The sequence below is a fragment of the Brachycentrus maculatus genome, unplaced genomic scaffold, assembly GCF_059751285.1.
Source record: "Brachycentrus maculatus isolate JH-2025_06_01 unplaced genomic scaffold, ASM5975128v1 h1tg000034l, whole genome shotgun sequence".
Classification (NCBI taxonomy): domain Eukaryota; kingdom Metazoa; phylum Arthropoda; class Insecta; order Trichoptera; family Brachycentridae; genus Brachycentrus; species Brachycentrus maculatus.
In genome coordinates this window covers 163,185-183,816 of record NW_028280788.1, presented here as the reverse complement: position 1 = coordinate 183,816, position 20,632 = coordinate 163,185, and the positions used below count along the sequence as shown (strand labels likewise).

The window sequence follows — 20,632 nt, the reverse complement described above, 5'->3', positions numbered from 1 at the left end:
TTTTACAAGGATAGGTAATTCATTACACAGTCTGTATTGAGATGTCAAAAAAATAATATGAAATATAACTCCTATAATTGGAGATAATCCACATTTCGCTCACTCCTTTCAAGAACGTCATAAATAAAAAAACTTGATTTTTCATTAGAACGTTTTTAATGTTTAAAAATATAATACAATGTATTAAAAATAAATATCAAGCCACTTATTGAATTTTTTACTGTGCAACAGATCTTTTTAGGTAAAACCTGAAGGTTTTTTCTCCATTTGAAAAATATTTGGTTTATTTAAAAAAATAATGTAACAATACCTTTTCTTCAAAATGCAAAAACAACACTTTCTGCCCTGCACAACTGAAAATTGTCGATTTTTGGTTTATGATGTTCTTGAAAGGAGTGAGCGATTTGTGAACAAGTATTTGGACACACTCAAAATGTTACAATGTACATTCATGCTTATATCTTGTGAAAGATAATATATACGCTTGATTTTCAGGGTCTAAAACTGATTCAAAGATAAGGCTACTTTCTAAAAAGGAAATTTAAAAATAAAATCAGATTAAAATGAGTATATTCTTATATGTTTTATCAATTATTGGTATCATAGCCATTATAGTAAAAATCTATTGTGTGTGTACATTGACATTGTATAATGGGAAAGAGAGGATTGATGGAAAAACTGTGGTTATTACAGGCGCAAGTTCAGGTAAGGTTTATGGTATATACATATACATATAAATTGTATAAATATACATATATATATATATATATATATATATATATATATATATATATATATATATATATATATATATATATATATATATATATATATATATATATATATATATATATATATATATATATATATATATATATATATATATATATATATATATATATATATATATATATATATATATATATATATATATCGTAGTCATACAGGAGAAAGTGACCAAGTGCATTGTTGTACAAAAACGTGATCATTGACTCTTTGATATCTTACTAGCTTAATATTGCCCTGATTTTAAACTTGGAAGTATAATATATTGACTTGGTGAAAATGACTAACTGCATTGATGTTTATTTTCTTGCAAAGCAAAAGTGACTTAAATGGCTCTCCTATACATTTTACGTTTTGGTAGTTGGTCACTTTCTCCTGTACGACTATGATATATATATATAAATATATGTATATATATATATATATATATATATATATATATATATATATATATATATATATATATATATATATATATATATATATATATATATATATATATATATATATATATATATATATAAATTCATGAAGTATCCATGTAAAATACAATGTAGTATTTAAAAAAACACGAATACTAGAAAAAAACAATACAAATTCATATTTCTATGCTGGAGAAACACAGGGTGGAGCAAAATTAATCACCCTATTGGAAGATTTTATAATTTTTACAAATGGCGTCGTACGTCGATCATATTTGATATTTGTGAACGAGACAGATTCAAGGTGGCCCAAAATTAATCATCGAATTTTGTTTTTTAATAACTTTTTTTAATTAAAATAATAATACAACCCTTATGCGCACCCCAATGGTGCATAGGGCACTGCTTCATATAAACGCAGTGTTATCTTGATCGTTTACACATGAAGGAAAGGTGATCAGCCCTCCGCTTCAGGTACCAGTCCAGGGTAGTATTGAATAAATATGACAGTGAAAAAATCACTTATATTTATTTGACCCCCCCTGGGAATCGAACCTGGGACCTCCAGAGCGGTAGCCGAGCGTGCTGACCATTACACTACGGAGGCGGACAAAATTTACTTTTTTACTAAATAAAAATAAAAGATTTTGAGTGATGGAAAACTTTATATGGACCTTTTATATTTTTCATGTAAAGTGGAAAGGTAATGCCCGTCAAGTGGCTGCCGCCAGTGTTGATTCACTCTTGTGTCCGTTTTAGCAATCTGTTTGTATTCTGCAGCTGTCTAATTCACAAATGTCCAACATGATTGACGTACAACGCCATTTGCAAAAATTATAACATCTTCCGATAAGGTAATTAATTTTGTGCTAACTGTATATAGATGTGTTAAGAACCTTGTTACTTTAATTTTTTGTTTTATTTTTCCTCATAGCGTTGGTTTAATAAACGGGTATAGTCATCATCATCTTCTAAAGGCAGCGCCTTGTTGTGTCAGCCACTTGTCTCTGTCAGTCGCCATCCTCTTGAGCTGCGAATAGGAGGAGACGTCCATGAGCCGCTTCAAATCCTGGAAGTATGAAGTTCTTGGGCGGCCTCTTGTTCGTTTTCCCAAGATTCTTCCTTCGAAGATGTTGCTAAGAAAGGTGCTATGTCTAATTGAGTGCCCTATTAGCTTGGCCTTCCTCTTCAAAATATGATTTATAAGCTCTCTTCTTTCTTTTACGTCCTGCAACACCTTTTCGTTGGACTTCCTTACGACCCATGATGTTTTGGTCATCTTCCTCCAAACCCACATCTCAAATGCATCAAGCCGGTCTTTTTCGTACTTTTGGATGGTTCAGGTTTCACACCCATACAACAAAACACTCCAAACAAAAGCCTTTATGAATCCTTTTCTTACTTCAATTTTTTAAATGTTTGTTTGATAGGAGGCTGTACTTTTTCATAAAAGTTTGCTTGGCTAGCGTTATCCTCTTTTTTATGTCTAGGGTACATTTATTGTTATATGTTAAACGGGTATAGTAAAAAGGCATATAAAAAGGTGAGAAGCACATTTAAAAGGAATAAGTGAGAAAATATAACTTATCACCAAAAAAAAATCTTTTCATCAACAATTTTATCAGTTTATTTATTTTGGATCCCTGACTAGGTTCCCGTTTATTGTCCGCCTCTGTGGTGTAATGGTCAGCGTGCTTAGCTACCGTGCTGGAGGTCCCGGGTTCGATTCCCAAAGGGGGGTGAAAATAAATATTAGTGATTTCGCACTGTAATATTTATTTAATATTACTCTGGACTGGTTCCTGAAGCGCAAGAGTGATCACCTTGCCTTCATGTAAGTAATGATCAAGATAACACTGCGTCAATTCGATGCAGTGCCCTATGCACCATTGGGTGCGGATAAGGGTTATAAGTATAAGTAAGTAAGACTAGGTTCTAGGTTTTATATATGGCAGGCAGCTGGTTAATTTGGGTATGGGCAATGTATTGTGAAGACTTTACTTCAAACTAAGTTGTATTTATTGGCTCCACACGTATTTTATTATGTCCTCGTGTATTATAATTATAAATTCCTATGTTAAAAATTGGTTTGGTGTTCCTGTCAGTCGTTTTATACATTATTTGAAGCATTATATTTGTAATCTCATATGTTGGGAGAATGTCAAAAGGTATCATGTTAGTGCTCTAATAAATGTCTTTTACATGAGTGGTTTGCGGTAGACGATATATATTTCTATTTTGTTTTCTAACTTGTATTTTGGAAATTCTCTTCTTTATTTTGTAACCCCATATACATCAAGCACAAATTAATTAGTCTATCGGAAAATGTTATAATTTTGTTAATGGTGTCGTACGTCAATCCTTTGACATTTCGTTCACTCCTTTCAACAAAGTCATATATCAAAAATGGAAAATTTTCAGTTATGCATGTTTTCGGAATGCCCAGAAAATGTACTATATTATTATTATTATTATTATACTTTTAACTTTATATTTACCCGCTACAGGGCAGAATGTGTTGTTTTTGCATTTTGAAGAAAAGGTATTGTTTAATTATTTTTTAAATATACTAAATATTTTTCAAATTGAGAAAAAACATTCAGGTTTTACCTAAAAATATCTGTTGCACAGTAAAAGGTTTAATTATTGGCTTGATATTTATTTTGAATACATTTTAATTATATTTTTAAACTTTAAAAACAATCTCCTGAAAAATCAAGTTTTTTGATATATGACGTTGTTGAAAGGAGTAAGCGATTTGTGATCTAGAGTGTGCTGCAATATATATATGTATATATATATATATATATATATATACATATATATATATATATATATATATATATATATATATATATATATATATATATATATATTTTTTTTTTTTCACTGTAATATTTATTCAATATTATTACCCTGGACTGGTACCTGAAGCGGAGGCCTGATCACCTTTCCTTCATGTGTAAACGATCAAGATAACACTGCGTTTATATGACGCAGTGCCCTATGCATCATTGGGGTGCGGATAAGGGTTTTATTATTTATTATATATATATATATATATATATATATATATATATATATATATATATATATATATATATATATATATATATATATATATATATATATGTATATATATATTGATAAAACGGGCACAAATATGTATTAATACTGGCGGCAGCCACTTGACGGGGATCATGTTTTTAACCTCATAATGCAATAGTTTCCCATGCTTTCAGCATTTCTCTTATTGTTCTAGAAGATTGTTGCTCTGCTACTTCCTCCTCCTCAACTAACAAACTCTTCTCCACATGTACTGCTGTGAAATACGATGCAACTCCATAAGCTCTTCGGTGGTCAGCTCTTGGCTGTACTCTTTCACAAGCTCTTCAATATCATTGTTATCCACCTCGAGTCCCATGATATTGGCCAATGACATAATTTCGTTGAATGTAAACTCCACAGTTACTGTTTCAAAATCACATTTGACAACACTCTCTGGCCAAAGTTTTTTCCAAGCAGAAGTGAGGGTCCTCTTGGTAACTCCTTCCCAAGCCGCAAAAGTCCCGGTTCACAAGTGAATGTCGTGAAAAAGGGACTTGCCCTTCCTCTGTTACCCGTTATGCAAAACATCGCTGATTAAGGGAGCATTTTTTTCACAATTTTTTTGTTCATAATGTGAATTACTCATTATGAAAGATTCCACTGTATTTCTTTTTCTTTGTGCAATGTAACATAGTGACGAGACGGTCCTGTTAATGACGGACAGGTGAATCGGCACGAGCCGCGGACCTTGTACTACAGCCTGTTTACAAAATCAAAACTTTTTATAAAATTAACCACGCATTGAAAATTATTTCATGTTTATATAAACATTTTTTTAAATATTGTCAGTTTGTTGTAATAGAAATATAATTGCATATTTGATTTATAATTTGCATTTCCTTAACTCTAGAAAACTAGTGATTATAAAAATTACAACGGTAAAATACGGATTCCTGGCAAAAAATAATATTTGCGTCGTTTATCTCTTTAACCCAAAGAATGTTACTATTACTTCTTAAATAATAAATGTTTTGATTATCTTTTTAATTCCCGTTGTTTGATTTGTTGTCTTGATTGAGGCTCAGTTTATGAAGCCGAAACCATTCTATCAATATTTCAAGATATTTTTCTCTAGCTCTATGTGGGTTTCGGCATGTTAATAAAATATAATGAATGGTTTTGCAGGAGTCGGTATGGAGACTGCTAGGGAATGTGCTCGGAGAGGGGCGAAGGTGGTCATGCTGTGTAAGGATATGGAGAAAGGGAAGAGAGTTATGAAGCACATCGCTCAAGAGACTGGAAACTGTAACCTATCTGTGAGTTTTTATTTCTTCTCATTCTTGCCAATGCGAGACATCTCCAAGTCGCTCTGTCACGCGCCATCTCCTTGGCTTCCTCCCAGGTCAGTCCGGCGTCTCGAAGTTCCGTTGAGTATAGTTGGTGAATGGTCGTCAGCGGCCTTCCAGCTCAAAGCAAGAAACTAGCAAGTTTTGAAAATAGATGCCTGAGGCGAATACTGGGTATAAAGTGGTATGACTTCGTCAGGAATGACGATGTGAGGAGAAGAACTCAACAGCCCCTCATACTGAAAGTCCTGAAGAGGAGAAGGTGGACATGGTTGGGACATGTCCTTAGAATGCCACCTGAGAGCATCAACCCCTCATGTCTCTTTTTCCGACCCCGAGGATTCCGGCGCCCCGGTTTTTATTTAGATACTGAATAAATTATTTAAAAAAAAAACATTTTTATTTTATCTTGAAAAATCAGATATCTTCTTTTGAACCAATGAACCTAACTGGTATTAAAGGGCTAAATCACACATTTATCTCAAAACCGTCAATTCCTCAGTGTTCTGGACGACATGTTCAGCCCAGTTGATGGCTATGCTCAAACCTTTCACGGCTTCAGTGAAATTTTTGATACTGGCATTAGCTGTTTGTCTTCATCAGAGCCACAAAATCATTCGGATTACAGCACGTTTCGGATTACGGAGCATTTGGATTAGCGATCTGGCACTGTACTTTCTATTTTATTCTTATCCGCGCCCAATGGTGCATGGGGCACTGTATCGTATTGACGAAGTGTTATCTCAATTATTACTCACATGAAGGTACGGTGATCACTCCTGCGCTTCAGAGACCAGTCCAGGGTAATATTACATGAATATTAGAGTGTATGATGATTAAAAAAAGGTGTTTTTTTAGAGGTTTGGTTTTTAAACTGTCAACATTGCTTCTACAGACTGTCAATTTGACAGTTGACAGTCGATTTGTAGTCAGAACGTTTTGTCATTTCACCATGAGTAGACTGACTTCAGAACAGCGTTTGCAAATTGTGCAAATTTATTTTGAAATGGTTTGGTTCAATATCACAGACATTAACATTATTTTAATGCTTTTTTTTAATTTTGAATTTGTTTATCTCTAAGAAACACCCTGTATTTATTTTAACCCCCCGCTCCCTAGGAATGGAACCCGGGACCTCCAGCACAGTAGCTAAACACGGAGGCGGACACTGTACTTGCAAATAAGAAATTGAAAACACTTGTTTTATTTTTCTCCAGGTCAAATATCTGGATCTTGGATCTTTCGCAAGTGTCAGGAAGTGTGCCCAGGAAATTTTAAAAGAGGAATCTCGTATAGATATTTTGGTGAACAACGCCGGAGTAGGCGGAGTGCCCACTGCAATAACTGATGACGGAATAGAAATAACAATGCAGTGTAATTACTTTGGACCATTTCTATTCACGAACATACTGCTAGGTTAGTATGCACCCATGTTTATCTTAACACACTAAGGACGGGAAAGGTACAGTAAACTCTTCTACAACGTTGACATAGGTACCCCTTTATCTTAAGATGGAGACTGACCGGAGCATTTCGTCGTAACATAACGTTGTATCATTGCTTGCGGCGAGCATCAGCGAGCATCCGAAACTATGAATGGACCGCTCGGCTCGGTGTACTGACTGCCTGAATGCTCGTATCGTAACTTGTTACGTTACAACGAAATGCTCCAGTCAGTCTCCACCTTTAGGGAATTTTATAAAGGGTTAATGTTTTAAATTATATTTTTATCTCAGCGTTATAGGGGGGTTTACAGTATTTCTACCCGTTCGGTCGATTGATGCTTAAGGACGGAAAGGGTATTTTTATATTACCTTCTGCGCCGGCCTCATTTCAAAGTCAGAAATGAAGGAATTAAAAATATAATGTTTTTATTTGAATATTATGTACCAACATCTTTGTAAAGGTCTTTATGTACCGTAGAACAAGGCTACTTGAATTTTGATGTGTTACTTGAGCCCAGTACAAAAAAATATTTAGATTGTGGTATTGATCGAAGTATAGTGACAATAAGTATAACCTATCAGGGAAACAATGAATCATGTCGATACGTTCATTATTGTAGACCAAATACAGATTTAATACTTCTTTTTGGAAAGATCTCTTCGATTCTTTAGTTGGTTTCATCTTCAGGTAAAGTGAAGCAATCTGCACCAAGTAGAATTTTAAATGTTTCATCAGGATCTCACTGGGTGGGCAATCTAGATTTGAAGAACTTGAACAAGAGCTGCCGATACAATGACTTTTTAGTCTACTCTAATTCTAAACTTGCCCTCATTTACTTCACTAATGAACTAGCGGACAAACTCAGAGGAACAGGTAATAAAGCATTTATTATAATCATGTATATCATACCACCTGTTTTGTCCGCCTCCGTAGTGTAATGGTCAGCATGCTCGGCTACCGTTCTGGAGGTCCTGGGTTCGATTCCCAGCGGGGGTTAAATAAATATAAGTGATTTTTTCACTCTGATATTTATTTAATACTACCCTGGACTGGTACCTGAAGCGGAGGGCTGATCACCTTTCCTTCATGTGTTAACGATCAAGATAATACTGCGTTTATATGATGCAGTACCCTATGCACCATTGGGGTGCAGATAAGGGTTTGAATATCATACCACTGTAAAGAACTCTTCCTAATATTTTATGGTATGGACGTGTGGAGCGAATGGATAACGAGAGAATGACTAAAAAAATATATGTAGTGAATGTGAGAGGGAAAACAGAACGAGGACAACCGAAAAAGACTTGGCATAATCAGATCAATCAGAACCTAAAATCTGGAATGCCTAAAGTCTGCGTGATCGGAGGGCATGTATGACTGGATGTATGGATGTGAAGGAAGCGAAGAGTGTATGTCAGGACAGAAGATTATGGCATTCCATTCTCTCTGCCTACCCCTGTGGGAAACGGTGTGATGGTAGTAGTAGTACTAGATTTCAATGATTGGTGGCACAATGATAGATTGAAGATGAGTGACATTACAGACAGTTTATTAAAAAAAAATGTTCACCACTTTTACACCAGAATAGGCCTATGTATGTCTAAATTTTTGTTCAAAATACTGGATTTAATTCTCAAGGCGTTGTCTTTTAAACCAACCAATGACAGGTCACAACCCCGATATCTATTTTGTATCTTAAGACCATCCTACAACTCAACACGATCCATTTCTTATTTAGCATGTCGCTCACTCCTTTCGAGAATGTTATAAATAAAAAAACTTGATTTTTCAGGAAAACGTTTTTATAGTTTTAAAATATAATACAATGTATTAAAAATAAATATCAAACCACTTAATGAACTTTTTACTATGCAACAGATCTTTTAAGGTAAAACCTAAAGGTTTTTTCTCCATTTGAAAAATATTAACTATTTTTAAAAAAATAATCAAACAATACTTTTTCTTCAAAATGCAAAAACAACACTTTAACAAGTTAAAAATATGCCGCTTTTGTTGGGATATGGTACATATTCTGGGCATTCCGAAAACATGCACAACTTAAAATTGTCGATTTTTGATTTATGACGTTCTTGAAAGGAGTGAGCGATGCGTTCTTTATCTTATTTAAGTATTTTGTATTGATGATTTATTCTTTGAATGTTTCCAGGAGTAACTGTCAACAGTCTGCACCCGGGATATGTACAAAGTTCTATAGTGAGATATGCGCATTACATCAAGCAACAGATGTTTGCATTTGGTGCTTGGGTTTACGGCAGAGTATGTGAATTATTTTTAAAATTCTTTTAAATATATAATATTTTAATATTTGAAAATTCACCAATTCTGGTTTATCTATAAGTATGACATTATTTTTATACGCAGTGAATGTGTTAAATATGTTTTGTTCTTTTTATATGAAAGAAGATGGAAGTCTGAGCATCCACAGGGTTTACAACCTGGCATTTGACTGGCTTAAGCGATCACTTTATACGCTTGTGTAATGTACAAATTAGGAGTCTGAATTGAGAGCATCAGGGATTGCAGCAGGAACAGTGTGTCTACTAAATATTTAATTTTTTTTATTTATTTAATATGGTTACAATGTTTTTAGAATTTTAACTAATTTTCTAAGCATTTCTAATAATCTTAAAATGAAGACCACAGTTCTCTCCAAAAAAGAGACTGAGCTCTTTGCTTGGAGAGGGACATACACTTGTTTTACAATTTACAATTTATTTTTATTGATATTTATATAATTATTATTATTTTCTTTCTAAGATAAACATTTATAAAATTCAATGAATTTTTTTTTTCAATATATATATAAGTGATCACCTATGATGGTCGTAAGCCCCTTAAATGCCCAGACTTCCACATACTTCATCTATGTTGAGATAACTCCTAAATTGGAGAAAATCCAGATTTGTGAACAAGTAAATACTTGGACACACTCAAAATTTTGTAAATAATTTTTCAACATTTTACCTAAATATTTTAGCTTTTGGTGTGCCGCGGAATTCTAGGAACAATTTTGGTGTGTCGTAGGTGAGTAACGGTTTATACTACGAGCTGAATAATGTCCCGGATGACTTGTTTCAGAGTCCTTTCAAAGGCGCGCAGACTTCCATCTTTCTGTGTGTATCCCGTTCCGTGGAGAATATTACCGGATGCTACTTTATGGAATGTAAACCAGCTGCCATTTCTAAGATCGCTAAAGATAAAAAAAAGGCAGCAAAGCTTTGGGAACTCAGTGAACGACTCGTCAAACTGCAGGACAGTGAGAAACACTACTGAGGTTCAAATCCTGCAAAAATGAATGCATCATCTTCTTCTTTATGTGTCGTGTCATGTCCTCCAAGCGTTGACTATCACTTGTGAAAAGTGCCCCTATTTTGGGCAGTCCAAAACAGCTCCTTGACGCTCCGTACCCTGTCCACTGGTGGATATTATATTATGTCCACTCGTGTATATTAACATTGTGGAGCTAGGATATCCGCTTCCAACACCACTCGATCCTTGATATTGCCCTTGCAAAATCATTTCTCCAAAGTAAATATTCCCTTTTTTAATTCAAGTTTTACTTAATAAATACCACTATTCCACCAAATCTTTTGTGACATGTGTTTGTATCAAAATCTATTGTGACACAATTAAAAAATATGTGTTTTAAATATTGAAAGCATTAACTTTGTGGATCATATTGATATATTATTTTGAGAAATAAAAAGACTTTGTTTTTTGATCCACTCACATTTTTATTAACCAACTAGTTTCGGCAACAACCTGTTGCCCTCTTCAGGGTTTGATTTATGTCATAAATTAAACCCTGAAGAGGGCAACAGGTTGTTGCCGAAACTAGTTGGTTAGTAAAAATGTGAGTGGATCAAAAAACAAAGTCTTTTTATTTCTCAAAATAATGAAAAAAAAAATATTTGTGTTTTCCTTATTTACAAAAATACTTCAATTTCATGCTATTTCTGTGAGCCTTAGCGGCTCATTATTAGAAATAGGTATCAAATTGTAGTAGAGTGGGTTCGAACCGAGAAACTCTGACTCAAGAGTCCGCGACACTAACCACGGGACCACAACCCTACACTGATGCGGAATGCATCGAAACACGTGTCTCAATAGATTTTGAGAAAAAGTAATATTTTCTCAGTAAAACTTGACAGATTTTACCACAAATTGACTGCCGAATCAATTAATGAAATTAAATATTTACTGTTTAAATATACCAAACTTACGCATCAACTTTTTAACTATTTTATATTTAAATAATAAATAATGCTTCAACCAAAATCTTTTTATTCCAATAAGGGAGATTTTATTATCAAGTACAAAATGACTACATACTTTTGTATATGGGATTTATGCATTCAGAATTCCAAAAGAGGGCGTAAACACCTGAGATGAGTAATCAAATACTAAGTGGGTTTTTGGGTTTGACTGCTTAAAACTAATAAGGCCAATTGTAAATTTTGTTGCGTGTTACCTATTGCTAGTTATATTTATATATTTTGAAAATTTCATATCAAAACCTGAATCTGAAAAAAAAAAAAATTAAGAAAAAGCAACAATCACTATTAGTACCAATTTGGTAAGCCTGAAAGTAAGAGTTGCCCAATAGTCAGATCTGTATAAAAAACACCCATTTCCATACTCACTTGAATTTGGCTTTACTTTTCCGTACTCTATAGAAAGAGCTCAATGTCTATGACTTCCCTTTGTCTATGCCTTATATAGTTAGGTACTTACTCTGTTGTCTACAATTTAGGTACCTTCTTAGCACTCTAGAAGGGTGAAAGGCCATAAACAAGAAAAAGAATAAACTACATACTTACTTAAATATTATCAGAAATAGGTACTACAGTAAAAAATGTAGCTTTTCTTACTATGCCAATATAACCTAATGTGAACATGATTGAGAATTTTTGCTTGTATCATCTAGCTTAACTTATGAAATGATATACAGAAGTGTGAAGAATATGTATATATGAAAATGGAATGAGAGTGAAAAAGACACATAATTTTTTTTTTTAACCGGGAATTTTGACAGTCACGCATATTCGAGATAATGTTTTGGAAGCTATGTTTATTTATATGTAGGTACTTAAATATAATAATAAACATCACAAAATAACTGAAGGGGGCTTTATATATCTTTGTGTTACCACACATTTGTAAGTATTATTCAAATACTCAAGTTATTAAATTGTTCTGGTGATACTGTATAATTCTCTAGTAAATACTCAACCACTTTCATAAATATGACGGCGATTTAATGCGCAATTGTTTTAGGTATTTAGGAGAATATTTAGTGTTATAAACGCTTTATCCGATGTACTTTGTAAACATGAAGAATTATAAGTCCAACAAAAAACATAAAACAAAAAACATTTCTAATTTATTCCATTTCACAATATCTGAAGCAAATAAATACAAAGTCTACATTGTAAGTACATATTCATTTAGTAATGTCTCATCTGTATTGTTAAATCAGTGAGTTTACCATTTATTTAGATATTTAATACGGATGAAATACGTTTTTGCTAATAATTTTCAATAAAACGCCGGACACACAGTACAAAAATATCACAATGTCGTGTTGGATGACAGTTTTGTTTTATGTTGTTGGAATTATATCAGTTTTGAAATTTTTAATAAAATTAACAAAAGGTATCTACAAGGGAAAAGAAAGACTTGATGGAAAAACAGCTATTGTTACCGGTGCAAATTCAGGTAAGTGAAATAATTGTAAACTAGGATTCTCATCATTTTGAGTGTGTCCAAATACTTGTTTAGAATTATGGATTTTTTCCACTAGGAGTTATTTTTACATTTTGACGTAGAGTTTTCATTTCCGTGGTTCTAAGAAGGCTTTTTGTTCTCATGGTGTCAGCTCTTCTTTCTATGCCATATGTCATGATAGGTCTTATGCAGGTCTTATATGTAGATTCTCCTCACATCGTCAGGAATGACGATGTGAGGAGAAGAACTCAATAGCCCCTCATACTAGAAGTCCTGAAGAGGAGAAGGTGGACATGGTTGGGACATGTCCTTAGAATGTCACCTGAGAGCATCAATCCCTCGTGTCTCTTCTTCCAACCCCGAGGATTCCGGCGCCCCGGAAGGCCGCTGACGACCATTCACTGACTATACTCAGCGGGATTATGAGACGCCGGACTGACCTGGGAGGAAGCCAAGGAGATGGCGCGTGACAGAGTGACTTGGAGACGTATTGTGTAGGCCATATATATATATATATACCTAGGGAGCGAACATGGAAAGAAGAAGAAGAAGAATAATAGATTCTCACCTTACTCTTTTTCAGCATGTGTTTATTTCTCCATTTCCAGCATTTTTAAATAAGTGTATTTGTGAATATTATTGATAAATCAAAACATAATAAACGCACACACTGCTACACAACTTCCCAGATCGGCCTCCAAAATACACTGGGATCATCGCCGGTATATCGATGGCCCCACTTTTGCAAAGTATACTATATCGCTCACTCCTTTCAAGAACGTCATAAATAAATAATCATCAATTTTCAGTTTTGCATGTTTTCGGAATGCCCACAAAATGTACTATATCCCAGCAAAAGAGGCATATTTTTAACTTAATATTTACCCTCTACAGGGCAGAAAGTGTTGTTTTTGCATTTCAAAGAAAGGGTATTGTTTAATTTATTTTTTTAAACATACTAAATATTTTTCAAATGGAGAAAAAACCTTCAGGTTTTACCTAAAAAGATCCGTTGCACAGTTAAAAGTTCAATAAGTGTCTTCATATTTATTTTTAATACATTTCATTTTATTCTTAAACTTAAAAAACGATCTCCTGAAAAATCAAGTTTTTTAATTTATGACATTCTTGAAAGGAGTGAGCGATATGTCGATTCTCAGCACTCTAACAGTTACAATCTGATTCTAGGTCTCGGTTTGGAGTCGGCTAAAGACTTTGCCAGAAGAGGCGCTCGAGTGGTGATGCTGTGCAGGGACATGGAAAAGGGAGAAAGAGTGATGAAAGCGATCATCCAGGAAACTGGGAATGATAACATAACTGTCAGTATTAATATCTCTGTTTTTTTTCATTGGTGCCTCAGTTAATAATAATAATAAATTTGGATAATTTATATAGCGCCATTTTCGTAAAATACTACCTCAAGGGCGCTTCACTGTGAATGAATTGGGGACAATAAGATGGTGGTAATAAACAAGCCACATATTTCCTTGAATAAAAAAAATTGCACACTTAAAAATGATTGATATTAATATCATCCATGTTTAATTTCATGGGGTTTCTTTGGCCACGTCATTATGATGACGTTATACACACTTTGTTTTAAGTAAAATGTTACGAGTAAAACAGAAAAATAATCTGAAGTATGGTTCTAGTGTTTAAAGCCAACCATAGATGGCAGTGCAAGTGCTATTGTAGAAATAAACGTCACCGAGCTTAAGTTATAAGCGCAGGCGTTAATGTACACCTATACTACTTTGAGGAATGTTTTGTTTGGTTGATAATATATGGCCATACTCCCGGACAGGTTAAATGAGTTTAAAGATGTTTTTATAAAGCAAGTTTCCTTTTGAAATAAAATAAGCCTTATGTGTGTGTATTTTAAATTTACATGCAAATTATACTTAAAGCCAAAATAATGTACTTGCACACATACTTAATATAAAAAAATGAACACAAGAAAAAATAAATTAAATAATTAATACATAATAAAATGATATAATAAAGTTTCTTTACAATGATATAATAATAGAACAAATATTTTAATACAGTTTCAAAAAAGGGAAAAACGTAAATTCTAAAATCCCTGTTTGAATAATCCCTGTTATTTAAAGCTTTATAAAATACTGCATAATACCTGCATAATTATTTTTTTTCATTCAAACCCTTATCCGCACCTCAATGGTGCATAGGGCACTGCATTATATAAACACAGTGTTATCTTGATCGTTAACACACGAAGGAAAGGTGATCAGCTCTCCGCTTCAGGTACCAGTCCAGGGTAATATTAAATAATATTAGAGTGAAAAAATCACTTATATTTATTTGACCCCCCTGGGAATCGAACCCGGGACCTCCAGAACGGTAGCCGAGCGTGCTGACCATTACACTACGGAGGCGGACGGCATAAAATACCCGCTATTAAACTTAAAGTTGAATTTACTTTTAAAGCCACATAAATATGACATTTCAAACTACTCGGTGTATTTTGCCAGTTTAAAGAACATTGAAAACATAATAATATGCATTATTAAGTCAAAATTTCATATTTTCGAGTTAACGTTTTTTGCCACTACACTTACAATATTTACTTATATCATTTATGAACAACTAAAAAGTAGCTGTCCTAAATTCCAGCCCTGCAGTATTTTTTCATTATATCTTCTGTATATATCTTAAAAATAACTTTATTGAATGATAATCAATAAATCAATAATGATTTATTGTTTGATAATCAAATGTTTATTTTCCAGCTAAAATATATCGATTTTACATGTCTTGCAACTGTTAGAGAATGTGCTAAGGAAGTTTTGGCAGAGGAACCACAAATCCATATTCTCCTCAACAACGCTGGTCTGTCTACAGTTCCACAAAAAATGACCAGTGATGGAATGCAACTACTCATGCAGTGCAATTACTTTGGACCGTTTCTCCTAACTAATATTCTTCTTGGTGAGTACAGACTGCTTATAAAACTGTTTGTATACAAAAAGTTGTCAAATACAAAGTTTAGTGTTAATGCTGTTTTAGTATTTGCTGTATGTCCGCCTCCGTAGTGTGATGGTCAGCACGCTCGGCTACTGTTCTGTAGGTCCCGGGTTCGATTCCCAAGGGGGGTAAAATAAATATAAGTGATTTTTTCTCTGTTATATTTATTCAATATTACCTTGGACTGGTACCTGAAGCGGAGGGCTGATCACCTTTCCTTCATGCGTAAACGATCAAGATAACACTGCGTTTATATGACGCAGTGCCCTATTATTATTAGTATTACACAGTATTATGCGGTAGTACTGGCGATACCCAGAAATAGTGGTACAAGATTTGTTGCTTTTTGAATTTTTATTATTTATTTATTTATATCATAGATGCATCCATTTTTTTTCCTATATCGTAGTCATACAGGAGAAAGTGACTAAGTGCATTTTTTACAAAAACGTGATCATTGACTAGTTGATATTTTACTAGCTTAATATTGCCCTGAAAAAAATCCCAAAGAATTATAAACTTGGAAGTTTATTATGTATTGACTTGTTAAAAATGACTTACTGCATTGATGTTTATTTTCTTGCCAAGCAAAAGTGACTTAAATGGCCCTCCTGAACATTTTACGTTTTGTTAGTTAGTCACTTTCTCCTGTACGACTACAATATGTATTACGGCTCTTTAGGCATGGCCTGTGTTGAGCCGAAATACTTGCATGTTAATACAATTTATTATTTTTATTTGTTTTTTTTTAATTATTAGATTATATTCATTACATTCAATAGATACAATAAAAAATTATAGGATAAAAGTTTTACAATAAAATAATTACACCTGGACTTTAATTAATTCACTTTCCACCTTTGCACTCATAGTATATTTGATATCATTACAGTGGGTTTTAAGATGTCGCTCACTCCTTTCAAGAACGTCATAAATCAAAAATCGTCAATTTTCAGTTGTGCGTGTTTTCGGAATGCCCAGAAAATGTACTATATCCCAGCAAAAGAGGCATATTTTTAACTTGATATTTACCCGCTACAGGGCAGAAAGTGTTATTTTTCCATTTTGAAGAAAAGGTATTGTTTAATTATTTTTTTAAATGTACTAAATATTTTTCAAATGGAGAAAAAACCTTCAGGTTTTACCTAAAAAGATCTGTTGCACAGTAAAAAGTTTAATAAGTGGCTTGATATTTATTTTTAATACATTGTATTATATTTTTAAACTTTAAAAACGTTCTCCTGAAAAATCAAGTTTTTAGATTTATGACGTTCTTGAAAGGAGTGAGCGATGTGTTAAGAATAACTTATTTAATGTGCCATTCTGTTAGTGCTGGCTTGTGGGAATGTTTATAATTTTCAAGATAAACCTTTTTTAATTACAAGTCAAACGGAAAATAGAACAAACCGTTTATTAGCAGATGGCGCAAGTGTAACTGAAATGGTGAAATAAAATTAAAGTTAAATTAAAATATTTTGAGTGTGTCCATTTTTTCCACAAATTCTGGATTTGATCCATTGAAGAGCTATTTATATCGAGATTTTTCGAGATATCAATATAAAAATATAAATCATTGCACGTAAATAAGCTTTTTTTATTTATATAAAATAAAAATAAAAATTTATTTACATACACTGACATAACATAAAAAACTACAATAAATATATTTAAAAATGAAAAAATGAGAAAAAGAATATTAAAATAAATAAAATGAAAATAAGAAATAAAAATTCATTTTAAAATATCTTCTTGCTTGAAAATGGCACTCTTTCAATTATTCATTATTTTGCTCAGTTAGTAGATGATCATCCTCCTTTTCTTCTTCTTCATTTTGTTGTAGGCCTTGTGGCCTGTTTTTAAGAAAGATTAGCCTTCTGCGATGTTAATTCCCAGCTATCGACCCATCTCTTTGGTGGTCTGCCCGGGAGTCGTCTAACATGGGGTTGGCCGTACAGTGCGATGTGGGGGAGTCTGTATGGTTCCATTCTCCTCACAGCGCATACCATTGTCTCCTTCGTTGCCTTCCCCACCTAACGACATCTTCGACCTCGCATATTTCCCTGAGCCTGACGTTTCTTATTTTATCTCGAAGACTCTTGCCTGATATGCTGATATGATCATCCTCATAAATATTAAATTACCCGAGGTCTAGTACCTTACATGATAGTATTTGAGAAGTGATTTTAATCATTGTTTGCCATTCAATTCTAGGTAGAATAAAGGAGTCAGCACCGAGCCGAATTGTGAATGTGTCTTCGCTAGGTCACTGGTTCGCAAAACTTGATTTGGATAACTTGGAAATGAAACACTCAAGTGACTTGGTTATATACATCAATTCAAAACTTGCAAATACCATCTTCTCTAATGAGCTAGCACGGAAATTGGAGGGAACAGGTAACGAAATATTCTAGAAAATGTCAGAGTATATGGGCGATTGTCCACTACCCGGAATTTAACCGTCCGGCAGTCCGGTTTTGAAAAATGAAAGCGACTACGACAGTTTAGCGTGATCGAATTTACGTGTAACGTGTTCACGCACCAATCAAGAGCATTGATCCGAAAAAATATGGACAAAGCACATTCCAATCCAATCCAATCGTCGTTTTAAAACGCTAACTGACGTGCCGGATGGTAACATTCTGTGTAATTCCGTGTAGTGGACAAACGCCCTATCATTGTAGTTCTTATTTATTTTTGTACATGAATTTTTGTTTCAGGAGCGACAAGTAATAGTGCTGATCCTGGTGTTGTGAGGACAAATCTTAATAGAAATATAACATCATTTATTAGTAAAACGATTGCAAAATTGTGGGTTTTGCTTTTGGGCAAGGTAAAGTACAATAAGTATTTATTTACAGGTGGCTTTCGACTTTCGCACTTAATTGGTTTCTGAAAATGTGTGTGAAAGTTGAATGTGACAAAGTAGAGATATGGGCACATCAAATTATTTTTTATTTACAATTTTTATCTATCAGACACTGGATGGAAGTATGGTGTATCAAGATATTTATTATAGGTTTTTCAACATCTTTATCTTTGAAAGGCTATTTGCTTAATTTGATTAATGTTTTATTTAGGAACCATGGGAAGGGGCGCAGACGCAAATACTCTTGTGCGTATCCAACTCCGTGGAGAATGTGACGGGGAAATTTTACTCGGACTGCAAACCATTTTGGATGTCACGGACGGCTACTGATAGAAAGAAAGGCGCCAAACTTTGGGAACTCAGTGAACGTGCTGTAAAGCTTAGAAATGACGAAAAGCATTACTTATCTAATATTTAGACATTTTTAAATGGATAATATTAAATAAGTAACGTTTTGAATAAAGATGAATACTAATGTGTATGTAAATGTGTGTGTGTTAGTGTAAATGTGTGCTTGTGTGTGCGAGTTTGTGCATGTTTACATTGTTTGTTTTTTATGTTCTTACTTTTTATTTCTTTCGTCGTAGTTTATGTAAATGTCATATGAACCTTGCACACTTCACCTCAATGCTGTTTAAATTTTTTTTTCAAATTTATTTATATCCGTTTGTCTTTTATTATTAAAATGATATATGGGTAAAGAATTTTCAATAGTGTTCAAAATTTCCCTGATTTATTGGTAATCTTGAATATTCAGTGATTTTAGAATTTCGTATTTGATGTAAAGTGATGCACAACCTAATGTCACCTGTATCCAGAACTGTCTTAACTTCATATACGTACATTTTACAGGTTGCAATCAAACATTCGAAAGTTTAATACATTTGCACAGCACATTCAGTAGCATGATGAATAAAAATAAAATTGTCCTTTATGCGACATAGGGTAGTTCTGTGTTCAGGTCACGATATGTAAGTACATATTTGACATTTTATTACAACAATAATTAATGTAATCGTGAAAATAATGTAATAATTGTTCAATGTTATCTTTAGGTCAAGTTTATCAAAGCGTGTGATATGTGTATTTAGGAAAATTCAAGTATAAGGTGTGTGAAAATAATTTAAAAAACATATTTTTTTAAAACTTTTATTTTATAAATTTTCCTTAAAATAAACATTTTATTATACAAAAATACATCCGATCAACAGATAAAAAAAATATTAAAAGCATTTGACTAGCAGATGCAATAACACTAACATATTGATTGAACCAACAGTCAATGTTGGCAAACTATATCACTCTAGCTTAAATTTAAAGAACATAAATATATGTAATATAAAATATCAAGCAGTCAAAAAATTATATCATTATACAATTTGTAATAGAACCAGCTATCAAAATTAGTATAAAAATACAACCTCATGAAAATAATACAAAATTCACTTAAAAATAATTGAGCAAATGAGGTTTTGAAATTTCAAAGAAGACTTTTCTCAAAAACTGTGTTTTTCAGTGAACTTATACTGCAAAACTTCAATACTAGTAAGTCCCATACATATGAAGTCCGTTTCGTTAAAATTAAAAAAATTATTAAAATCAAACAATGCAAACATTGCGAATGTACATATTTAAACCCTTATCCACACCCCATGGTGCATAGGGTACTGCATTCTTATGGATATAAGCAGTGTTTGGAGTGAAAAATCACCATTATTTTAACTCCTTAAGAATTGAATTCGGGGCGTACACATTCTTTTTAATATTGTCTACTGTAGACAACATTTAAAGCGCGAGTCTCACACAATGGCAACTGCAAAGGCATAAACTTATAATGCGCACTGTTGCCAAATTAAAAATTGAAATAATTGGTCATAAATGTTTTTGCCAGACACAATTTCCAAATCAGCTAGTTCATATGTAAGAGGACTTACGCTATTCCAGAATAGTTTTTTTTTCAGTCATCATATATTCAAGTTTTGTTA

The 20,632-nt window shown here is 33.1% G+C and overlaps 1 protein-coding gene across 2 annotated transcripts; it reads left to right on the top strand.

Moving 5' to 3' along the window:
- The first annotated feature begins 501 nt into the window (after nt 1-501).
- Nucleotides 502-15,685, top strand: LOC148312722 (retinol dehydrogenase 11-like). Of its 2 annotated transcripts, XM_088274563.1 has the most exons (7): nt 502-705; nt 5,442-5,572; nt 6,820-7,018; nt 7,736-7,921; nt 9,216-9,325; nt 13,985-14,115; nt 15,547-15,685. In XM_088274563.1, exons 1-6 carry the CDS (start codon nt 564-566, stop codon nt 14,036-14,038), a joined length of 822 nt encoding a protein of 273 aa, XP_088130689.1. In that variant the 5' UTR covers nt 502-563; the 3' UTR covers nt 14,039-14,115; nt 15,547-15,685. The 2 variants fall into 2 exon arrangements, with proteins under 2 accessions (XP_088130689.1, XP_088130698.1); XM_088274572.1 differs by lacking the exon at nt 7,736-7,921.
- Nucleotides 15,686-20,632: the final 4,947 nt, after the last annotated feature.